The sequence below is a fragment of the Anolis sagrei genome, chromosome 2 (genome assembly GCF_037176765.1).
Source record: "Anolis sagrei isolate rAnoSag1 chromosome 2, rAnoSag1.mat, whole genome shotgun sequence".
Lineage (NCBI taxonomy): Eukaryota > Metazoa > Chordata > Lepidosauria > Squamata > Dactyloidae > Anolis > Anolis sagrei.
In genome coordinates, this window is record NC_090022.1 from 94,777,030 (window position 1) to 94,799,856 (window position 22,827).

Consider the following 22,827-nt stretch of genomic DNA (forward strand, 5'->3'; position numbering starts at 1 on the left):
ATAACAGATGGGGCAGGTTAGGATAGGTTTGGTCAGTGATTCTGCATACATATTTGGGGTTACTGAAAGAGTGAGGCAAGGAAGTTTGAGGTGCCCATCCCGCTGTGGTGGCTTCCAGTGTGAGCTTTGTAATTGGCATGTGGAATCCAATTAATGACTTGGTCCTTGGCTAGGTGGCCATACCAACCACAAGGTCACAAGTGTTCTAGCAAGGGTCTTTAAGAAGCTCTCTGTATTTTGAACTATCTCTTTTGAGAACAGAAAAACAGCAGTGCAGCAGTGATATAATGTGACAACACCCTCCCTCCATATCCATCCATGGTTTTAAAATATATTTTAAAATAAAATCCAAAAGCAAAACTTGGGTTTGCCATTTTATGTAAAGGAACTCAGTTTACTGCACTACTGTATGTAATAGTGTTATTTTAAAGTTTTTGTAATTGTGATATATGATATTTTAATGAATGTATATGTTTTTATGGCTGTAAACTGGGCTGAGTCCCTCAATGAGGTTGAGAAGCTCGGTATACAAAACTGTGAAATAAATAAATAAATAAATAATGGGACACAAGAAACCCCTGGATACCAAGGGTCTACTGCGTTGAACTGCTTGTTTCTCCTTGGACCTGACTGCATGTGGGCATTCACATGTCTACCTCCATATAATATTCTTAATTAAAATATGGGGTTGGTTGGAGGAACAGGAATCCAGAGAACATGGTAGTTTAACTGCCTGCCTGAATTGCTGTACACAGGAGCCTTTTCCATGTGGATGAGCATTTAGTTATCTGAGGCTTATGTTTACTGACGTAATATGGTTAAACTCTTCTTCAGCAGCTGTAATGTTCTTGCTAATGCTAAAACTGTTTTTAACTGAGTGAATACTATTCCAGTTTTGACTCTTCAGTGTGATTTTAAAAATGAACTCTTGTCTGGTTGCATTATTTTCTTCTACTTAGAATCATGAACTAGATGAAGCTGAAAAAAACTGCAAGGTTGACATCCTGGAAAAAGAAATAAAGGAGCTTCAAAAAGAGAAGTCAGATTTGGATGGTATTCTTCGAAAGCTGGATAAGGAGATGGAACAGTTGAACTTAAATACAGCAATTATAACTCAAATGGACATGCTGAAGAAAGATAAAGTAGTGCATTTTATCTAATACTGTTAATATTCTGTAGCACATAATATGTAGAGCACTTTTTTTTTAAAAAAAAAGGCCTAGTTCAAAAGGAATGTTGAATAGATTGGTTGGCATTATGTGATTGAATCATGGTTCTCTCCCCTCCCTGCTTTTGTTTAAACAGGATTTTAATGTGCATGCAGAGATACTCCTTAGTGAGGTGTATGTGTCTTCTTTTTTTAAGTATTTAAAATAATTTTATATGATTGAAGTGATTTAAAGAGTTTTGGGAGACTTATTTTTAAGCCATTTAAAGTAGTTGTCTTTGGGTCCCACTTTAGGAGAAAGGCAGCATATAAATGAAATTTACTAATGAATAAAGTAGTTATTGGAAAACACTTATAACATATGATTAGCTTCAAAGCATGGAGGGGGAGATCAGAGGAGTAGAAAAAACACATTACCCCGAGGTTGACATTATTCCTGTATTGCAAATGTTTTGTTTGCCTTTCAGCAAATATGTAATTGAAGAGTACAGTTGAAAATTATTTGTATCCATCGTTTTATTTAAAGGCTGACAAAGAAGAGCAAATCAGAAAAATAAAGTCCAGACACAATGAAGAGTTAATCTCCTTACTCGGCTATTTCCCAAATAAACGACAGCTCGAAGATTGGCTTCACTCTAAAATGAAAGAAATTAATCAGACAAGAGACAGACTTGCCAAACTCAAGTACGTATTCTTTCTAGTGGGGTATTTGGGTTCATTGAAAGTCTTTTTTTTTACAGTGTTCTATTTATTAGTAAAGGATGCAGTCTGCTCCATACTACTGCAAAAGGACCTCTGCTCATGGAAGTGAATCCTACTTAAACAAACGGTTATGATGGATTTTTCCCCAAGAAGCATTTGTTTCCAGCATTTTCCCCTTTTTATTTTAGAAAAATCCAAGACAGAAAATAAAGTTAAAAATAATTAAAAGTAAAATTATTATTAAAAACAACAGTATTCCAAGCCTTCTTTTCAAAGCTAAAGCAGGAAATATCTCCTGAAAATGTATTTATTATTTATTTGCCGCACTAATACCCCACCCTTCTCGACTCTGAAGGGGACTCAGGGCGGCCTTGCAAAGGCAACAATTAGATGCCGAATATACCCATATCATCGGTAAATAAACAAACATTAAAAACCAACCAGTTAAAAACAGCACATTAAAACAACAATTTAAAATCACATAAATTAGTTTTAGTTGTCTACTGATGTGGGCAAACTTCTTAAATCACAGAAGACTGATTTGAGCCACTATGTAGAGCATGTTGTCAATGACTGACCAAAATATACAGTGTCAATGTTCTTTTCTGTTGCCTTATTTGCTTTGCAAGAATTAGCAATAATCTTAATCTCATACATTACTGGGCTTTTGGAAGTGAGGTCTTGCCACCAATTGTGCTTCTGGCTGCAGTCCTGGGGGAGGATAAAGCAGAGCTTTGATAGAAGATCTCCAAAGGTGAAGCGGGTTTATGTGGATAGGGACAGTTCTCAAGATACTGCACGCTCTGCCTGTATAGAGCTTCAGCAATCAGAACAGGACTTTGAGAAAGGAAGTGGGACAGACATGAGAAGGGTGTAAGGCTGTAGAGGAAGGAAGTGGAAAATGCAGACGGACGTAAAAGAGATGTTAAAGTGATAGGGAGAAAGAGACTTGCAGGGCGTTTGTGGTTTGGGTAACTGATAGAGGGGATGGTCAGACACATTAGCATTAGCAACCAGAATGTTGCCTGTAGATATTTTGTTGAGCTTTGTCCCATGCCAGTGCAATTAGAAAGGCATATTTCTTCAAACACCCCCCCCCCCATGTTATTGTGCTTTGATTGTTGTGTAGTTCGATGCATTCCTTGACATCAATTGTTTTCATTAGCTTGTTTATGTTATATTATATGTTACTATGCTTTAGCTGGTAAATTTTGCTGTATGTTGGGCTTGGTCCCAATTTAAGCTGCCCCAAGTCCCTTCAAAGAGATGGTTGCAGGGTGTAAATATTTATTTATCATTTTTCCTTGTCAGATTATGGACAGAAGGTTTTTGTTTTAAACTCCCCTCGCGTTCTACCCTTTTTATAAAGCACAGGTTCTTAGAGATCAAATGCATTTACATGATGTGACAAGATATTTGTGTGTGTGTCAACCACGCTGGAGCTGCAAGCGAGTTTTCTTTGTCCATGGTTTGTGCCCCATGACATGTGAAACCAAGCAGCTCTCCTCCTCTAATTTGCATCTATGTCTTCTGAAATATAATAGAATAGTAAACATGAGGAGACACTGGATTCTTCCTTGGATTTTACAGAAAAGAAATAAATTGGAGAAAGGTTAATAAAACAGGGCTTCAGTGTATTGAATAGTGAGAAGTACTCTATTTTGACCAGTTACCATATTTGATGGAATTTTGCTACGATAGGACTTCTTTTCTTCAGAGGCTAAAAACAACATAAATATCCATCTATCAGTGGCCAACACACATTTTGGTGCCTCAAATGTTAGTCTTGTTTCTGGGTATATTTGACCTGCTGATTCCAAAAATGGCACCAGTTCCCTCCATCAGCGCAAGGTTTTGAGATACAGATGATCATCATCTGCTCCAGTCATCATCTGGTCACCCATAGATAACCATGATAACCATATCTAAGTAATTAGTGCTGATATAGTATATCTAATGCAATTTTCTGAATCAGTGCCCCGAATAACCCCATGAACAGGTCTGAAAACCAAGACACCAATAACTTTTTTTGTTGGGCTGTTAACAGTATTAAGAGACATTACAACACTAAATTAAACATATACAAAAACACACAAGGTAATGTTATTTTTCATATCAAAAGCATGCATGCTATTAAACTATGGTACTTTTCAAATCAAAAGTGTAGATATAATTCCGTAGTAATCTCCAAAATTACAGGCAACACTCTCCAAAGGGTTGGTCTATGAAGTAGTAATGCTATTTTAATACTTACTGGTCAGACCTTCTGGAAAGTGTTTTCTACAATTTCAGAGATTTTTGTTGACTGGTGTGAATGCTTCAGTTATGAATAATAATATTACCTTGTGTTTTTAAAATAAGATATGGTTAATTGAGTGTTTTTGTCTCTTTTATAAAATGTAACATAGATTTGTACATATTCTGTTTTTTACCATGAAGAATTCCTTTCCTCGTATAGGCTAAAACAGGGTGACCATCAGTTAGCATTTGAAGCTTGTCTCCTTTTTGTTTCTTACTTATGTAGATGCTTTTCAATTCTATCTGAAGTGTTGCTGTGTGCCTTCAAATCATTTCTGACTAATGGCTAAGGGAAATCTTTCACTAGATTATCTTGGCAGAATTTGTCATGAGGGAGTTTGAGCTTGCCTTCCTCTGAGGTTGAGAAAGTGCGTTTGACCAAAGCTTGCCCAATGCTTTTCCATTGTCTAGTGGGAATTTGAGTCCTGGTCTTTCAGTGTCCAGCATTCAAATCTCCATGCCAGGCTGACATGCAGCAAACCTATAGCTCAATATTTTTATTACATACTAAAAGAAAGGATTAAAATATTTAGCCAGGGTTTTCTTTTACATAAAAAGTTTAAAAACTCAAATGGCAAGAATAATCCCACCTAATTTCTGATTGCAACAATACTTACATTTCAGCAAAGAACTTGTTTCAGTCGAGCAAAACAAAAATCATATTAGCACTGAATTAAGGAAGAAAGAAGAGCAGCTGTCCAGTTATGAAGAACAGCTTTTTGATGTCTGTGGAAGCCAGGATTTTGAAAGTGATCTTTATAGACTTCTGGAAGACATTGAAAAAGCATCCAAGCAGCGAGGTTAGCTTCTATTTTTCTACAGGGTTTTGGTTTTGGGGTTTGTTTTTTGCAATACTCTGTTTCAGTTTTAAATTCACATGATGTATTTTTTTTTAACTCAGATATATGATACTGACTTCTTCCTTTTTAATAATTATAATCGTACTAAATATTTTGTACCTGACATAAAGCTGAAATTATCTCATGCTTTCCCTTGCAGTTCTAAAACATGCCAGACTTCCTCATTGGTTTAATTCAATGTGACCCTAGCAGTATCGGCAAATCTCTCCCTCCCAGCAGCCCTCTGGCATATCTAAATCCTGTTGGGGAGCATGTTTTACACTGAAGGGTGGAAGCAGGAGAGAGCATCTTCCCTTCTACTTCTGCCAGACTTTCACTGTTGGATCCTGCTCAGTGGTTCTCAACCTGTGGGTCCCCAGGTGTTTTGGCCTACAACTCCCAGACATCCCAACCAGTTTACCAGCTGCTAGGGTTTCTTGAAGTTGAAGGTCAAAACATCTGGGGGCCCACAGGTTGAGAATCACTGTGCTAAATGGTCCCTCCTGAAATGAGAATATTCCCTTTATGTTAGTTAAAGAGTTATAAAGGATTTATGAGGAATCTGCACCAATATCATTCAGGCACTAGTCTAAAAAAGCCTTATTCTGTAATGTTACTGTTTTTCTGGGATCTATTGGTAACTGTTTATTCAAATGCTTGCTACTTACGTGTATGTGGTTAAATTGGTTTGATACTTTTAATGCTTCATTGCTACAATTTATTCTTTTTTTATTTGATTGTAAACCAATTTCATAAAGTGCTGCCTTCTCTTTTTCTTCTTAATATTGCATGATTATTATTATTCCCCACTTTTTCCAAGGATTAGGACACAAAGTGCCTAACAACTTAAAAAGTGATACAGTTAAAACATATACAAGGTAAATATTAGAATAAATCTCAAATCAATGTGATTCTCCCCCCCCCCCCCCCCCACTTTGAAACAGCCATGCTTGCTGGGGCCACGGCAGTGTATTCGCAATTCATCACACAATTAACAGATGAAAACCAGTCCTGTTGCCCAGTTTGCCAAAGGGTCTTTGCAACAGAGTCAGAACTGCAGGAAGTGATCGATGATCTTCAGAAGAAACTGCGCCTTGCTCCAGATAAACTGAAGACAACGGAGTCAGAGCTTAAGAGGAGAGAGAAGAGACGGGATGAAATGATGTCACTCAAACCTGTTAGGTGAGACAGAGTTTAGCATTTTGGGGTATGGAAGAGACCAACAACATTTTGAGAGAATTGGCCCCTTTCAAAATTACCTTGGGTGGACTCCCAGTGTTTTTGAAAGGAACGCTTATACTGCTCATTTCTGTATGATAAATGTTATAAGCTAAATTAGAGTCCATGTGAATCCAAGCACAGCTACCTATTATGAAGCACTGATTTTGTTACCGAAGGAAAATAATGAGATTTCTGTCTCTCTCTGTGTGTAAATGCGTGGTAAGGAAAACCATATCTGAACTCCAAGAAAAGGACATACCGGACTTAAGGAACAAGCTGCAGTCTCTCAACAGAGAGATCCAGCGTCTTAAGGGTGAAATAGAAGAGCAGGAAACGCTCTTGGCGACTATCATGCCTGAGGAAGAAAGTGCTAAAGCATGTCTCCAAGATATTACACTAATGGAAAGATATCAGGTAAGACTTCTGGGCACCATTTAACTATCTTTAAAACCACATATTGCCAAATAAAGAAGGCTGCACACTAAAGATCATTCATGCATTGCTTGCATGAAGTGGCAACACACATTGGGAAAGTCTGTTTCCCCACCTGGCTTTTCCTTCTCTGCTTAGTCAACTTACGCAAATGCTTGGATACACATAGGAGACATACACATATCTCATCTACCCCCCATGACAGATGCAGTGAATGCTAGGATTTTGGCAAAAAAGTCCCATTGAAATATCACATATGATCACTTGTGCCTGCAGTGGACCTGACATCTCAGTTCAAAATGTGATTTCAGTTTGTCCAGAAATACTAGTGTTTTCTGTTGTTTGTATTTTTCAGACTGATCTGAGGGATGTTGAGAGAAAAATTGCTCAGCATGCTACTAAGCTGGAGGGTGTGGATTTAGGTCGGACACTTCTACAAGTGAGCCAGGAAAAGCAAGAGAAAAAGCATCAGTGGGACACAGGTACTATCAGATCTTTAATTCTAGGGTTTCCTGTATAACCAAGACATTGCAGTCTATTTCTGTATTGGCATGAAAAGGTCACATGTTGACTGTTGTAATTTCCGCACTCTTTGGAAAGTGATCCCTTATGGCTATTGGTCACCATTTATCTATCTTTAAAACCAAGTTACAAACAAGATCGGTTCTCTAGGTTTGTTCTGAAGCTGAATTTGTAAGTCAGAACAGGTACATTTTAAAGTGTATCTCCACCCAATATATATATGTATATGTATGTATGTGGCATAGGGAAGCGTTAACATAATGTTTGTGGGGCATTCTGTGCCCAGTTCAGAATGTTTCACCTCACTTTCTGTCCCTGTGAGAATTGGATTTTGAAAAATGTGACTTGTTGTGGAAACAAAGATTGGTAATAAAGCTCCAGTCAAGAGACCCTCCCCCATAACAGAAGGGAAAATAACTCTTTCAGGAGTGAATTTCCCTTCTGAGGGTAGATTTTCCTCATTTCCTGTCGTCTCAACCCCATTCTTAACTATAAGTCATTTGGAAGTCGGATGTTTGTAACTCGGAGACTGCCCATATTTTCAAATAACAGGGAAAAGTTTTGTCAAGTTTCTAAAAATTAAATAGCTACATTTTGGCTAATTATAATTTCTGTTACAAATAGGTATATATAAAAATGAATCATATCAATTTAATATCATCTGAGAATTTACCATTACAAGTGAAGAGTAGTTTTAATTCTTCACTTGTAATGGTAAATATTAATTTTTTTATTTGATTTGTTTTACTGCTCTTTCTATCAAGGCTTTCAGCAACATTTTTTAAACCCAATTTTACAAAGTATATCAGAGAGACCTGAAAAGTTTTATATTGATTATCTTTTGGTTGATCAGTATTTTGAAATTATAGCCAAGGTTTCTAGTTTTTGTGCAGCAGCAATAGCTTGCCAGTACAAGATGCTGTCACAATCTTAAAAGGTACTGTTATTTTATCACAGCTTTTATCACTATTATTTAAATATACAAATATTTAATACTGCTTTTAACTCTCATCCTCAATATTGTTTCTTAACTCTGCTTTTAAAATTGTATTTTAATGCCTAACCTTATGTTTTACTTACCGTTTACTGTTTGTTTTAATGCTTGCCATTGACCTAAATAATATTATTTATTTCCTTATTATTGTAAATCAAAGGTGGTGTCTGCTTGAATTCTTAACTTTTATTTTGCATAGAGTACTTGAATAATGTGGATAATCATCTGCTAATTAATTATAACCTGTACTGTGAACAACAAGAAAGGTTCAGATCATGTAAAGTACCTTGGAGTCTATCCTTGTCTTAGTTCTTAACCCTTGCTACTGCATTACTAAGCCATTTAAGTCTACCTGTTTTCCACAGAAAACATGTGCTGCCTTCAAGTTGCCTGTTGACCTATGAATTTCATATGGTTTTTCAATTTTCTAATGAAAAGTTATACTGTCCAGTGCTGATACTGGGCCCTGTTTTGAGTTTAAGTTATTGTTTTATATGCTGTTGGTTTTTTCTTGGATTGTACTGTGTGTTTATTCTATGCGTTGTTGTAGGCACATTGTGCTATATGTAAGCTGCCCCGAGTCTCTTTGGGAGATGGAGATGGGGTACAAAAATAAATGTTGTTGTTGTTGTCATTGTTATTGAATCTGATTTCATCCTGTTATGTAAATTGTATTTACACCCCCTTTTGTTGTTTATTCAATCAGTCACCTCCCAATTTATGCAACATACCTCCCTTATTTTATGTTTTCAGTTACTGGCAAAATTGAATTGAAGCAGACTCTTAAACAAGATCAGCAAAGCCAGATCCAGAGTCTAAAGAGTGCAGTGAATGAGCTGAAAGCAGAGAAACTTCAACTCTGTAGCCGTTTGCAGCGTCGACAGCAACTGGAAGACCAGACGGTGGAGCTGACGACTGAGGTGCAGTCAATGAACAGGGAAATCAAGGTGAGCGAATTAATTAAAAATTGCCAAGTCATGGATAATACAATAATGTGCATTCATAAAGAAAAGAAACAACCTGGTAAAGTAAAATGAATACAGGATTGTTTTTATTTCATTTTCAGGAAGCAAAGGAGCAGATCTCCCCTTTGGAAACAACTTTAATAAAGCTGCAACAAGAAAAAGAAACACTGATGAACAAAAAGAACACAAGTTGCAGGGAAACACAGGAAAAGGTTAGATCACCTGTCCTGAGTTGGTTAGCTAAAATTATATAGCTGCTTCTTGTAGGCATTTCCCAGTTAAAGGTGTATCTTGTTGTGGATTTGAGTGAATCCCAAAATATGCAGACAACCAGTATTAGGTAGCTTGACTGTTTGGAAATTTGATATTCTTGTAGCTAGTGATCTGAGTGTATCTGAATGATCAACAAAATAGCAAGTTGAATATAAACAAGCATAAAATAGGTGTGAGCCTCCAGGTGATGTTGAATTGCAAATCCTAGACTGGTAACAACCATAATAGTGGCAAAGGATGCTTGGAGTTGCAGTCCTCCAGGAGCATGATTTTCATTCCTGCCCTGAAGTGAGGCTCCATGTCCAAAAAGCCAATACAGTGGTGAAAACTGAGGGGCAGCTTGAACTTTTGGATATAGTTCAGTGAATATATTGACTCAGTGTGCAGCCGCTATGAAAAAAAATTTTTTTATAGAGATTATAAGAAAAGGGATAGAAAAAATAACCCCTGACAGTACTGTAACACTCTATATATCTGTAGCTAAGGTGACCAGAAGGTAGATCCACTTGTAGATTTCCAGATATTTCAGTCAAACCAGTAACAAAGTAAGTCCCTCCATGTGTTAAATTATATTTTGAACCAGGAGGACTGTGAGTTCTTATTTATTTATTTATTTCATGTCAAAAGCATTGCATAAATAAACAAGTATAAAACTGATAAAATAGAGGGAACACAAGCAGTTAAATAATTCTAGACCAAAAACAGGCAACAGTGACCACATTGTCTGTAGCTTTAAAAAGTTCTTCCTCTGTGTGTGAGGTAGGGCATTGTGGGCAAGCATACAGATGCTGAGTTGTTTGTTCTGCTCCGCAATTGCACAAGGTAGAGGATTCTAATATTAAGTGATGATTTCTGAATTCAAAGTCTGCCCTTTTTCGTACTACGTTGTATCTACTGTCCAATCTTCTGCAGTTGGCATCTCTGCCATTTTCCAGCTTTGAGCATATAAAATTTTTGCTGCTGTTAACATATTAACAGTACATGTTAAGTCCCTTTTATTTCTCATCCCCAAGGTTGCCATACAGACCTCTGGCTGTTAGGGCTGGGCGGTTTCGTTCGTTAATTTTATATATAGTTTTTTTCCGTTAATTTCCCATATACGAAACGATATCAAACTTTTTTCCAAACCCGGAAGTGTATTTTCAAAATCGAAACAGCATGCGCCAAATATTTTTGTATTTCCGTCCATTTCGGAAATATGTAAGATGGCTAGATGCTTGCTGGGAGCTCCAGGAGCCAATCAGAAGAACCCACGGAGCTGATTGCCTGTGGGTTCTCCTGATTGGGCCCGCAGTGCCTCCTGCTGAGGATTATTAGGCTGGCTCTCCTCTCTCTCCTCTCCTTAGCCAGTCAGAGCTAAGAAAGAGGAGGAGGAGGAGGAGAGGGCGGGGAAGGCGCCGGCTGAGCAAGCGAGCGAGAGGGTGAGCGACCCTCAGTGGGAAGGCGGCCCCGTCCCTCCTTCCTCACCTTTGCGGTGGGTGTGCTTCGGAGGAGCCGGGCCCGACTCGGCGGCAGCGCTTGAGGGCCCGCCAGAGTGAGTGCCTGCCTTCCCTCCTTTCCCTTCCTCTTTTCTTTCTTCTCCTTTCCCTCCTCTTGGTGGAGAGAGAAAGAGAGAGAGAGAGAGCCCGCAGGACTCAGGAGGGTGGGACGGAGCTGGGAGCAGCGGGGAGGCTCAGTCTGTTTGCCCTGTGGCTCTTTTTGGCAAGCATTTTCTCCCAAATATTTTTTTTATTAAAAAATAATAATAATAAAATTTAAAAAATATTGGAAAAAAATTTCGTTGATGCTTTATGCTTTGCGCATGCGCAACCGCGGGCGCCATCTTTACAAAACGTTTTGTAAATATTAACGAAATTTCGTAAATACCAAACTTTTTTTAATGGAAAATTTCGGATATATTTTTAAATACAAAACGCTGAGGCACCCTAAAAACGAAACGATATTAGAAACAAATTTTTCCGTTGTTACCCAGGCCTACTGGCTGTCCATAGTAGCAACATAGGAGGCCTATTTTGAAGGGGGAACACTTTGTTTCTTTCACACAAAGCCATCTAACTAAAACTTAACAGTGTTTTTTTTTTAAGTTGCTGTATTATTTAGTAAGGTGCGAAAATGTGATAATTTTAAGTTTGCTTTGCTTAAACCATGAGATGCCTTAAATCTATGTTTTTATTGTTAGCAAATCTTTCTTACATGTTTTCCCAGATAAATGACATTAAAGACCAGGTTAGAAACATCAACTGCCACATAAAAGAGATTGAAAATTACATCAAAGAAGGAAAGGAAGAATACAAGCAGGTAATTGTAAAAAGAAACTATAGACTTTCTAAGATTTTAATTGTAATTGAAAATCAGCAAAAACTCTATGGTATCAAAGATAAAGAAATGTCTTAGCATATAAGCTTTTGTCAGCTACTCGTGCCTCCTTCGTCAGGTACAAGAAATGTTTGCCTGAAACTCAGACAGACAGACAGTAGATAAATTGGGAAGGAAGTGTGTGTTTTTTCCCTACAACAGACTAGCATAATAATTTCTGCTTAAATAAAAATGTGTTTTCCCTCCTCTTTCATAGCAAAAGGAATCTGAACTTGATGAAGTCAAGGTCCAGCTAGAAGAATGTGAGAGAAAGAAAGAGAAGATAAATAAAGAAACTGGAACAATTCGGCAAGACATTGATACTCAAAAGGTAGCTTTTAATCATCATGCCCAAATAATTTTACAAATTAAGGATGGATGGCTTCAACATTGAGTGTTGGGGAAGCATGTTTATTAATAATTCCTCACGTACCCTTTCTTGGGGATTGCAATGTATAGCAAACACTTCCAACCTGTGGACTATTGTTTACCACGTATGTTGACAAAATTTAGTTACAATGTCAATAATTCTATTTGAAGCTGCTCTCTTGTTATGGCTTACTTCTCCCAGGGGTCCTGTGTGCATATTCCACTTCACTTTCTTTCTAAAATTGGAGGTTCACCTACATATGGTTCTTTCTTAAACAAATCACTCATCATGTTGTTGAAGACTTTCATGGCTGGAATCACTGGGTTGCTGTCAGTTTTCCGGGCTGTATGGCCATATTCCAGAAGCATTCTCTCCTGATGTTTTGCCCAAATCTATGGCAGACATCCTCTGAGGTTGAGGGGTCTGTTGGAAACTAGGCAAGTGAGGTTTATATATCTGTGGAATGTCCAGGGTGGGAGAAAGAACTCTTGTCTGCTTGAGGCAAGTGTGAATGTTGCAGCTGGCAACCTTGATTAGCACTTAATGGCCTTGCAGTTTCAAAGCCTGCCTGGGGGAATCCTTTGTTGGGAGGTGTTAGCTGGCCCTGATTGTTTCTTGTCTGGAATTCCTCTGTTTTCTGGGTGTTTTTTAAGCATAGTATGGTACCTGCTTTCATTCTGTTGCTAAGAACAAGCTCCAAATAGCATCTTTTCTAGGAGTTTTTGAAGAACATGCTACATTAGTCAGTATATTAAGATTATGTTATTCATAGGGAAGGGGAGGGGAACAGGGGAGTGGAATCTGTATGAGGCAGCCACAGGGCTATTTCTTTTTTCACTTGGAAAAAAAGATGCTGTATCTTGCCAGAAATACTTTCAGTGGTGGCTAAAATTGTGCAAGACCCTTCTTTTAAATTCCCTCAATCATAGACGAGGCAACTAATAACTCGGCCCTGTTGCCCAAATGAGCAGCAATGAGCAGAGATATTACTTTGTTGCTATTCACTATGTGTCAGGAACAACCTTGGTTAACTTGAGAAGAAGATTGTTACAAGTAACTGCTACTTCTGAGTTAGTACTGAGCATTGGTGTGTTGTGGTATGGAATTTAACATATTATATTATGTACATATTTTATTTTATGTAAATCCATCTTTCTCTCTGAATGGGACCCAAGGCAATTTGCAACAAAGGAAAGCTAAAATCTTATTAATATGGAGATTTTCAAAGAAAAATAAATAAACTATTCTTAAATAAAAATTCTTATTTTTTTTTAAAAAAAACTATTCTTAAAATCTAAATAAAGTCTGGGCTTTATTCATATTGCATATTGGCTGTAGGGCTTCTTTGAGCAGATTGATGGTTGCAATTTGATTCCTTCTCCAAACTTGGGAAGCCTTCTGTGTTAGTTTTGTGTCCATACCATCATTAGTAGATTGTTGCTGTCTTAAGAAGCTTGAGAACTATAAGGCATGGTTTCTTCATGCGACGGTTGTTTTTAGATTATGAATCTGTCTTGTTAGAAATGGAAAAAGACAAGGGTGGCAGTTCAGAGATAATGCTAAATGAACAATGGAAAGAGGCTTCCCAGTTTCTTTAATTATTCCTGCTGATAAGAAGAGCCGAAGTGCATGGCACAGTGAATGTGCTCATATCGAATCATTCTGATTTATCTTTGCATCCAATCCAGACCATTCTCTGGATTGGTTTTTCTTAGATTTTCTTTTAAAAGTTTATATATCTGCCTGGAGGTAAGCTCTGTTTAATTGAATAAGGTAAGTGGGTGTGTGATTTTACCTTAGCCATATAAAAATACTGATTAAGATATCAGTATACAACTGTATAACCTGGTGGCACAGCGGGTCAAACCACTAAGCTGCTGAACTTGCTGACCGAAATGTTGATGGTTTCAAACCGGGGAGCAGGGTGAGCTCCCATTGTTAGGCCTAGCTTCTGCCAACCTAGCAGTTCGGAAACATGCAAAATGTGAGTAGAGCAATAGGTACTGCTTCGGCGGGAAGGTAATGGTACTCCATGCAGCCATGCCGGCCACATGACCTTGGAGGCATCTACGGACAACGGCGGCTCTTCCGCTTAGATTGGCACCACCCCCAGAGTCAGGCACTACTAGACTTAATGTCATGGGGAAACCTTTATCTTTACCTATACAACTGTAAGATGTGATGAAACTCTTCTAGGTTTTGTGTTGTTAAATTTTTAACTAAAGCCCATGCTTTATGCCTATAAGTGATACAAAATAATGGAAAATGATTCAGTAATGTATTTTGTTTGAATTTAGATTCAGGAACGGTGGTTAGAAGATAATCTTACTTTAAGAAAAAGAAATGAAGATCTAAAAGAAGTTGAAGATAACATAAAGCAATATCGGAAGGAGATGGGCGAAATGCATGTTCCGCAGCTGAAAAAGTATATTCTTATCTTCCTTTTAAAATAAATCAGTTTCTTAAGTGCAAAGCATAAGTCTCAGCTTATTTGCATATTTTCTGTTCTCTTCGTGTTGGTTGCCCTCAAGAGCTGATATTCAGGGATGTGCTTCCTTTAATGTTGAATTGCCTCCTCTTCTTGTGTTATGGCTGATTACCACTGATAGGCCAGTACTCCAGGCCGTGCTTGACAGTGTCTGCCACTTCCCCCTCTTGTTTATATTTTGATGTCACAGGATCCCAAACTCCACAACTGTAATAATGAAGCCATAATAAATAATGACCAGAGTGGTGATAAACTCTGTGTATCCATGACTGTATTTTTACTTCTCATTAAGGTCCTTGTATCTCCACAGTGTGTGTTTTTCAGAAGTAAAGAACAGTCACTCAGGCTATAGAAGAGTGGTGTTTATATCATTGCCTTTTATATCCATTGTAGACATTGTTGATCAGGCATTTCATTCTCCTCTGTTGAGAATTGAAAGTAACCTACTGCTTCCTTAGTATCTTAAATGTTTGTTTAAATCAAGGATGGTGAAAAAGTATTGTCATTAAAGGCAATTTTTGAGGTTACTGTTCCCCACTTAACTTTGCAGCTTACTATCTGAGTAAATAATTGTCCCTCTTGGGCATAAAACAGACTGAAAAAACTGCTTCCTGGAGCAAATGTGGATGTATTCATACTTAAAATAAAATAAATGAAGCAAGTTTTTAAAAACTTTAAAACGTGAGGATCAGGGATATAAATGGTAGAGCCCAGTGAAGTCTTGCAAGGGGCTTGGCTTTTTCTTAAACTCTAGAGATATTGCAGCCTTGGTATTATAACATTCATGACAACAATAGTGCTGTTGTTTTTTCTCTTGTTTCCTTAAAGAAAATATTGTTGCTTCATAAACATGAGTACCATACAAAAATCATAAAATCACACACTGACTTTTATTTGACAGAGACCGTGAGCATTTAGAGGGGAGAATAGAAGAACTGAAAAGAAACCACAGCTTAGCCCTTGGCCGTCAGCATGGATTTGAGGAAGAGATCCTTAGGTATAAGAAAGAGCTGAGAGATCCACAGTTTAAAGATGCTGAAGAGAAATACAGAGAAATGATGATAGTTATGAGAACAACAGAACTGGCAAACAAGGATCTTGACATTTACTACAAAGCTCTAGATCAGTGAGTATACTATTGTATCATTGTTATAGTTTGCAGGGAGTGATCTTTCCATTACAAAATAACTTCAAAAATGTTTGCATCAGTTGTATACTTATGACTATATGTTTCAGGGAGCTGTAAAAAAGTGTTGGGTGCAAACAACTTTACATTTCCTACCGGTCATTGAGGCAGCACATATCTATTCGATTTTTGAAACTTTTTTCCATTTTTGCCTTGTACTCCTAAACACAAATAATTGAAGGAAAGGAAATACGTTCTTTACATGGCCAATAAGCAGTTGACTCTGTATTTCCCATTCCCAGTGCCCTCTTGTATTCAGATCAGATTAGAGATAAATGGCACATCTGTACAACTACCACTCAAGTACTTGGAGCTCTAAATAGAGTCTGTTTGGTAACTATTAATCCTTCTTCTCTTAAATTGCCTAAAGGAAAACTTAAGTTTTTGATCGCTGAAATTATAATCTATTTATTTTTTAAGGTATTGAATATATTTGTTTTCTCTTTTTTTAGTCTCTTAACTTAAATATAACAGCAAACAGCAAGACAGTGTAGCTAAGGCATTGTTGGCACTAATTCAGCCTGAGCAGACACTGGCTCTATTTATTTATTTACACCAGAAGATCTTTTAAGTCAAACGTGCCAGGCATCACAAAATGCATTTTATGGTGGCCAGTATAAAAGGTTTTTGCATGTAGTGGTGCATTAAGCAAAGTAGAAATACAGCTTTTGTTCTTCTTATAAAGTAAAGTAAAGGTGAAGGTTTCCCCTTGACATTAAGTCTAGTCGTGTCAGACACTAGGGGATGGTTCTCATTTCCATTTCTAAGCCGAAGAGCCTTGTCCGTAGCTGCCTCCTGGGTCAAGGTATTTCAAGGGATTTTTAAAATTTTTCGTCTTCTAGTCATATATGTTTTCAGTCAGTGGTAAAGTCCCTGGTCGATTCAGGTGCATATGTAATAAACTGACACAAACCCTCTCAAAGTTGCTCATTCTTGTCATTTAGATTTGGGTTCCTCTTTTTTGATGAAAGCTACATTTTTATATTAAATCTTATGAAAAAAGAAGAAGCACTGACCACCTGTATAAAAGCCACTGCCACCATTTTTCTATTACTATTATTATTATTATTAATAATAATAATAATAATAACTTTATTTTTATACCCCGCCAACCATCTCCCCAAGGGGACTCGGTGCAGCTTACAAGGGACAAGCCCAAAATTACAAGTAAAACACAATTGATAAAACATCAAATAAAATATGAAAACAACAAAGTAATAAACAACATCAGAACATCAAACCTTAAGGCTGAGAAAAGAATACAGCTGAGATACAGACTCACTGAGTGCAATACATTCTGAACTGGAGGCAAGGAAAGTGCAGCAATCAAGTAGACAGGGCTGTCATCCAAAGTGTTGAAGCAAACAATAGGAAGGCCGACATAAAGTGCTATACTTAGAGTAGGGACAGGAAAATTAATGGCGGACTGCTTAATCAAAAGCACACCAGAACATCCAGGTTTTTAGTTGTTTCTGGAAAGAGGACAAAGTGGAAGCCTGTCTGATCTCCCTAGGGAGGAAGTTCCAGAGACACGGGGGGGGGGGGGGGGGGGGGCACCACTGAGAAGGCCTCGTCCCCACCAACTGTGCATGAGACATTCAGGCATTCAAAAAAGGCCGGAGGTGATGCTGCAGCAGAGAGATTAAAAGAGGTTGATGCTTCTTTTAAGTTCTCCCAGGATGGACTAAGTTCTCACCTGTCACCATTCTCCACAGAGAAGACATGGCTCCTTTTTTGTTAAGTAGTAACAAGTAGTGTTTACATTGACCCATAGATAAGTTTGGGGGCGAGGGGGTCAGATTTTGACTAAAATTCTAGACTAGGTTGTTGTAGGTTTTCGGGCTATATGACCATGTTCTAGAAGCAGTCTCTCCTGAAGTTTCACTTGCATACATGACAGGCATCCTCAGAGGTTGTGAGGACCTCACAACCTCTGAGAATGCCTGCCATAGATGCAGGCAAAATGTCAGTAGAGAATGCTTCTAGAACATGGCCATATAGCCCGAAAAACTTACAACAACCCAGTGATTCCGGCTATGAAAGCGTTCAACAATACAATTCTAGACTTGTTCATGCGTATGTAGAGTAGATTCAAAAAACAGCACGGAAAGAGGTAACTGTTATGATGCAAGGAAATTTGATATTAGTCTTTCTATTCCTTTCTCAAATAAAGCATCTTTTGTTGCCACTGGGTTTTTTTCCGCCCATGATAACAGGCAACTTTACTTCTTTTTCTCTTCATATCCTTTCTCTGTTCTTATCTGATGCACCTAAGTATGCATCTCTGTTCAGCAGCAAAAATAACCATGACTCAACATTAAGGATGTCTGATATTATCTGATGGAGAGCTGCTTTGTAAATCTTTATTATAGCGGAAGCTGTGACTAAATATAACTAATAAGGATAATGAAAGCAATATTTGGGGTGTTGTGTGGCTTCCGGGCTGTATGACCGTGTTCTAGAGATCCTCTGAAGATGCCAGCCACAGATACAGGTGAAACGTCAAATGCTGGTAGAACACGGCCATACAGCCCAGAAACCACACAACACTCCAATGACTCCAGCCATGAAAGCCGCCAAGAATACGAAGCAATATTCCTCGTTATAGTGGAGACTAAAAAAGTTCCATGCAAAATTGTAATTTTTCGTTATCTCTGCCATTTTTATCTTTGGTATTATTGCCACAGGCAAGGGAAGTTCCAAGTGTCCATATGTTTTCTGGCAATCTGGCAATCTGTGTACGCAGTCTCATTAAGGTGTTTAACGGATTACTGCAACGCTCTCTACGTGGGGCTGCCTCTGAAGACTGCCCGGAAGCTGCAGCTAGTCCAACGCTCGGCAGCCAGATTTCTAACGGGGGCTGGGTACAGGGAGCATACAACCCCTCTGTTACGCCAGCTCCACTGGCTGCCGATTAGCTTCTGAGCACAATTCAAAGTGCTGGTTTTGACCTACAAAGCTCTAAACGATTCTGGCCCTGTTTACCTGTCCGAACGGATTCTCCCCTATGAGCCATCAAGGCTATTAAGATCTTCCGGGGGGGGGGGGCTTCTCCCGCTCCCACCACTCTCACAGTCGCACTTGGTGGGGACGAGAGACAGGGCCTTCTCAGTGGTGGCTCCCCGGCTCTGGAACTCCCTTCCACTAGAGATCCGATCTGCCCCCTCCCTCCTGACTTTCAGGAAATTACTAAAGACCTGGCTCTGGAATGTGGCTTTTGAGGACTGAATCTTTAATGAACTGTGACTACGACTACAACTGCGATTGTATTGACGTTTTGGCCTGGGTAATTGTAATGATGATGTTTTATTGTATTTTATTGTGTTGTTTTTAATTCTGAATGATGTTGCACCCGATTGTGTTTGTATACTTTGTAATTGCATATATGCTGTAAACCGACCTGAGTCCCTCGGTTGAGGTGAGAAGGCCGGTATAGAAATCTTCCAAATAAATAAATAAATAAATAAAATTTAAAAACTAATTGGAGCTGCCCTTACTAGAACCTCATTACTGACTTTCTGATAGCAGTCAAAACATTAAAGTTCTGGATTTGTGTTACCATAATTTCTGATGTACATAAATTCAGAGATTTTCTTGTACTCCTATCTGTATTTTATACATACAGTGATGAAACCCCATGTTGAAATGTTAAGACAAAACATCTGGCTTAACAAGACAGCATACATCACAAATAAGGTTTATTAGACTTGGATTCAGTTTTCATGGGAATAGGAGCCACCTCTTAAACATAATGGTTCACATGAACATTGAGCTATGGCAGCAAAGCGGGGGAATTGGGTTCATGGAGCAATGCATTGCCACCCTTGTCTCTTGGCTGCCCTGAGATAAAATTGAGAAGGCACCCCTGCGTCAGGGGCTCACAGCAATTACCTGCTTTACTTTCTCCATTATTTTTCCTGTGGGAGAAGACGGAAATTGGGCAGAGTCACCTAAAGGGCTATCAGGGGCCTGGGCATGATGCATCTTGGTGTCAGCCAGCTCTCCATCTGTATGAGGTTCCCCTTCTCTGTAAGTGCTTTCAAATATGCATTTCTAGTCCTTGTTGAAATTAAATTCTGTGTTTCTGATTTTGTAAAGTTTAAATCTTGGCATATTGCCTGCACAAAATAAATTCTAAAAACTTGTTATATTAATAGTTGTGCTTTAGTATCCATGTAAGTTCTTTAAGATTTTATATGCTAATTTGATTCCTTAAAATACTCCAGTATTCCTGGTGTAATTTCTGTTTTATTGTTTAAGGATAAGGGTCTTTACTTGGTCAATCAGATGTTGTTAATGAGAAAGACTATTTGTCTTGTTTGTTTGTTTTGTTTTTTGTGTCTATGGTTGGTCTGTTGTTCTCAACCTGTGGATCCCCAGATGTTTTGGCCTACAACTCCCAGAAATACTGTTAAATTGGCTAGGATTTCTGGGAGTTGTAAGCCAAAACACCTGGGTACCCACAGGTTGAGAACTATTGAGCTAAATGGTAAGGCCACAGAGCCCAGGATGGGAAACATTTGCATCCTTTCAAATCAGTAGGCTTCGGGCACACTAAACTTCGTTGGCGTATAGCAGCATTTCCTAAACTTGGCTCCTTCAGGAATTTTGGACTCCCAAAATCCTTGTTTATTTGCAAAGTAGTGGAGGCTTCTAGGAGTTTAAATTCTAGAAGTTTAAATCCAAACCACCTGGAAGACTAGACTTTGTAAACCACTGGACTACAGCATATGTCTTGTATTCCTTGTATATTTCTTTTCTGTAATGGCACAAGATAGCTTACAGGAAAAAAAGTTTGCAGAATTACGGAATCATCCAGGCTCAGGTGAGCAAGAAATGACTGTGGTTTTCTTTTTTAAAATTCCCTTAGAGCAATAATGACATTTCACAGCATGAAAATGGAAGAAATCAACAAAACAATTCGTGATCTTTGGCGGAGTACTTACAGAGGACAAGGTATTCCCCAACCTAGTGTGTGTGTGTGTGTGTGTGTGTGTGAGTGAGAGAGAGAGATCTATTTTCTATTCTAAGAGTCTCAGCCCGAGATCTGTATGGTCTATTGTGCATAAAGAATATCTGGACAATACTTTGTGGAATTTTGTAGCAGGAGAAGCAAAGAAGGATCAGGCTTCCTATGGTTATGCCTTCCTTAGCTCTTTTCTCATCCTATTATCTAGGAGCAAAATAAATTATATGTATTGTACATGCAAATGCAGTTTTGTAGGGGGAAAAAATCTTCATTTTCTTTCTTAGCACAATAAATATGCTTATCTGGAAACTCATAAGTAGCATAGGTTTATTGACCAATCACCCAAGAAAGGAAGTTTGGGCCTAGCACAGCTTACTTACCTCAGTAAGGAAGGATGAACTGATACATTGTGTTCAGATTGTTATAAGGTTAACAAATCTGCCATTTTGACAACTAAAATATGCAACTGTATTTTTCTTTCCTGTAGATATTGAATACATCGAAATTCGATCTGATGCAGATGAGAATGTTTCTGCTTCTGACAAGAGGAGGAGCTACAATTACAGAGTAGTAATGATAAAAGGAGACACTGCTCTAGACATGAGGGGCAGATGCAGTGCAGGCCAAAAGGTATGTAACACAACATTATTTTGATGACAGTTCATTCATTGTGCAAGATAGACATGCGCAAGGCCAATTTCAACCCCCACCCCAGGCCCCCTCCCGGCTAGTGTTTGATCATTGAATATCAGCAAGTGAGAAGTGACAATGAACTGACCCGGACTTTGGTTTTAACTGGCGTGTTTTTAACAACTGTTTATTTAATGTTGTTTTAATGAATTTGTTGAATGTTTTTATTATTGTGATGGCACCGAATGGTGCTTGGTGTGAAGCCGCCCCTGCTGGGTGAGAAGGGCAGGGTACAAATGTATGAAATAAAATAAATAATAGTGTTGTCAGCACAGTTCACTTGAAAACATTTGTGTTTTAACTTGTTACCTCTTATTTTTGATTTTAGGTGCTTGCTTCCCTCATTATCCGCCTTGCTCTAGCAGAATCTTTTTGTCTCAATTGTGGCATTCTGGCCCTTGATGAGCCCACCACCAACCTTGACAGGGAGAATATTGAGTCTCTTGCACATGCTTTGGTTGAGTAAGTGTCTCCTCAGACCAATTCCCCCATCTTGCTCGGGGGGGGGGGGGGTGTCAAAATTGTCATGATTTTTTGCGCCTTATTCTAATAGATCTTTTAACAAATGGCAACAATTGTGCTATTTTTGCAACATCATGACTGGCATTCCCCCTGAAATTAGGAAATGGAATAATGAAGTATAGTACAAACACATACACCTTTCCCAATTAGTGGTTTTATGAAAGAGGGTGTTGTTTTTGTTCTGTTGTATTGTGTAAAGAAAAAGATAAACTATATAAACCTTGATTGCTGTGAGTTTTCTGGACTCTATGGACATGTTCCGGAAGCATTCTCTCCTGATGTAAAGCATTCTCTCCTGATGTAAAATGCTTCTGTTACATAGCCATACAGCCTGGAAAACTCACAGCAACTCAATGATTCCGGACACGAAAGCCTTTGAAAACAGATAATAACCTTTAAATTAAAAAAGTGGTAGAATAACAAGTCTCTTTCCAATTTCCTTTCTGGTTATCTATCCATTGTTGTAATGTTAAAGAGGTCTTCTCCTGTGTCCTACCAGTAAGGCCAGCAACCTTTATCACAATGTGGGAGAGACCTTCTCAGTAGTGGCTCCCTAATGGGGAAATGAATGCCCTCTCCTCTTAGAAACCAGATTAGTGCCTATCTTGATTTTATTTAAGTGGCGATCAAAAACTTGGCTATATACTGTATTAAAACCTTTCATGCATCACTGATTTACTTTAAATATTTTAATCTTATAAACATGTTTAAACTCCTTAATGTGGTTTTAGTCTATTTAAAATATTATTATTTTAAAAGAATTCAGCCTGTTTCTACTTGTGTGTGACCCTGAAATCTTTAACAGCAGCTCAACGATCAATCAATATACACAA

The 22,827-nt window shown here is 38.3% G+C and overlaps 1 protein-coding gene across 2 annotated transcripts in view; it reads left to right on the forward strand.

Moving 5' to 3' along the window:
- The window catches only part of RAD50 (RAD50 double strand break repair protein), a 42,710-nt gene that overhangs the window by 16,429 nt on the left and 3,454 nt on the right, over window positions 1-22,827 (forward strand). For both annotated transcript variants that reach the window (XM_060765223.2, XM_060765222.2), the window contains exons 11-25: window positions 960-1,142; window positions 1,695-1,852; window positions 4,793-4,968; window positions 5,952-6,189; window positions 6,453-6,642; window positions 7,016-7,142; window positions 8,930-9,123; window positions 9,243-9,353; window positions 11,620-11,712; window positions 11,987-12,100; window positions 14,437-14,564; window positions 15,529-15,753; window positions 20,684-20,769; window positions 21,270-21,412; window positions 21,801-21,934. In XM_060765223.2, coding sequence (XP_060621206.2) covers window positions 960-1,142; window positions 1,695-1,852; window positions 4,793-4,968; window positions 5,952-6,189; window positions 6,453-6,642; window positions 7,016-7,142; window positions 8,930-9,123; window positions 9,243-9,353; window positions 11,620-11,712; window positions 11,987-12,100; window positions 14,437-14,564; window positions 15,529-15,753; window positions 20,684-20,769; window positions 21,270-21,412; window positions 21,801-21,934 — 2,300 coding nt within the window. The remainder of the gene's footprint in view (window positions 1-959; window positions 1,143-1,694; window positions 1,853-4,792; window positions 4,969-5,951; window positions 6,190-6,452; window positions 6,643-7,015; window positions 7,143-8,929; window positions 9,124-9,242; window positions 9,354-11,619; window positions 11,713-11,986; window positions 12,101-14,436; window positions 14,565-15,528; window positions 15,754-20,683; window positions 20,770-21,269; window positions 21,413-21,800; window positions 21,935-22,827) is intronic.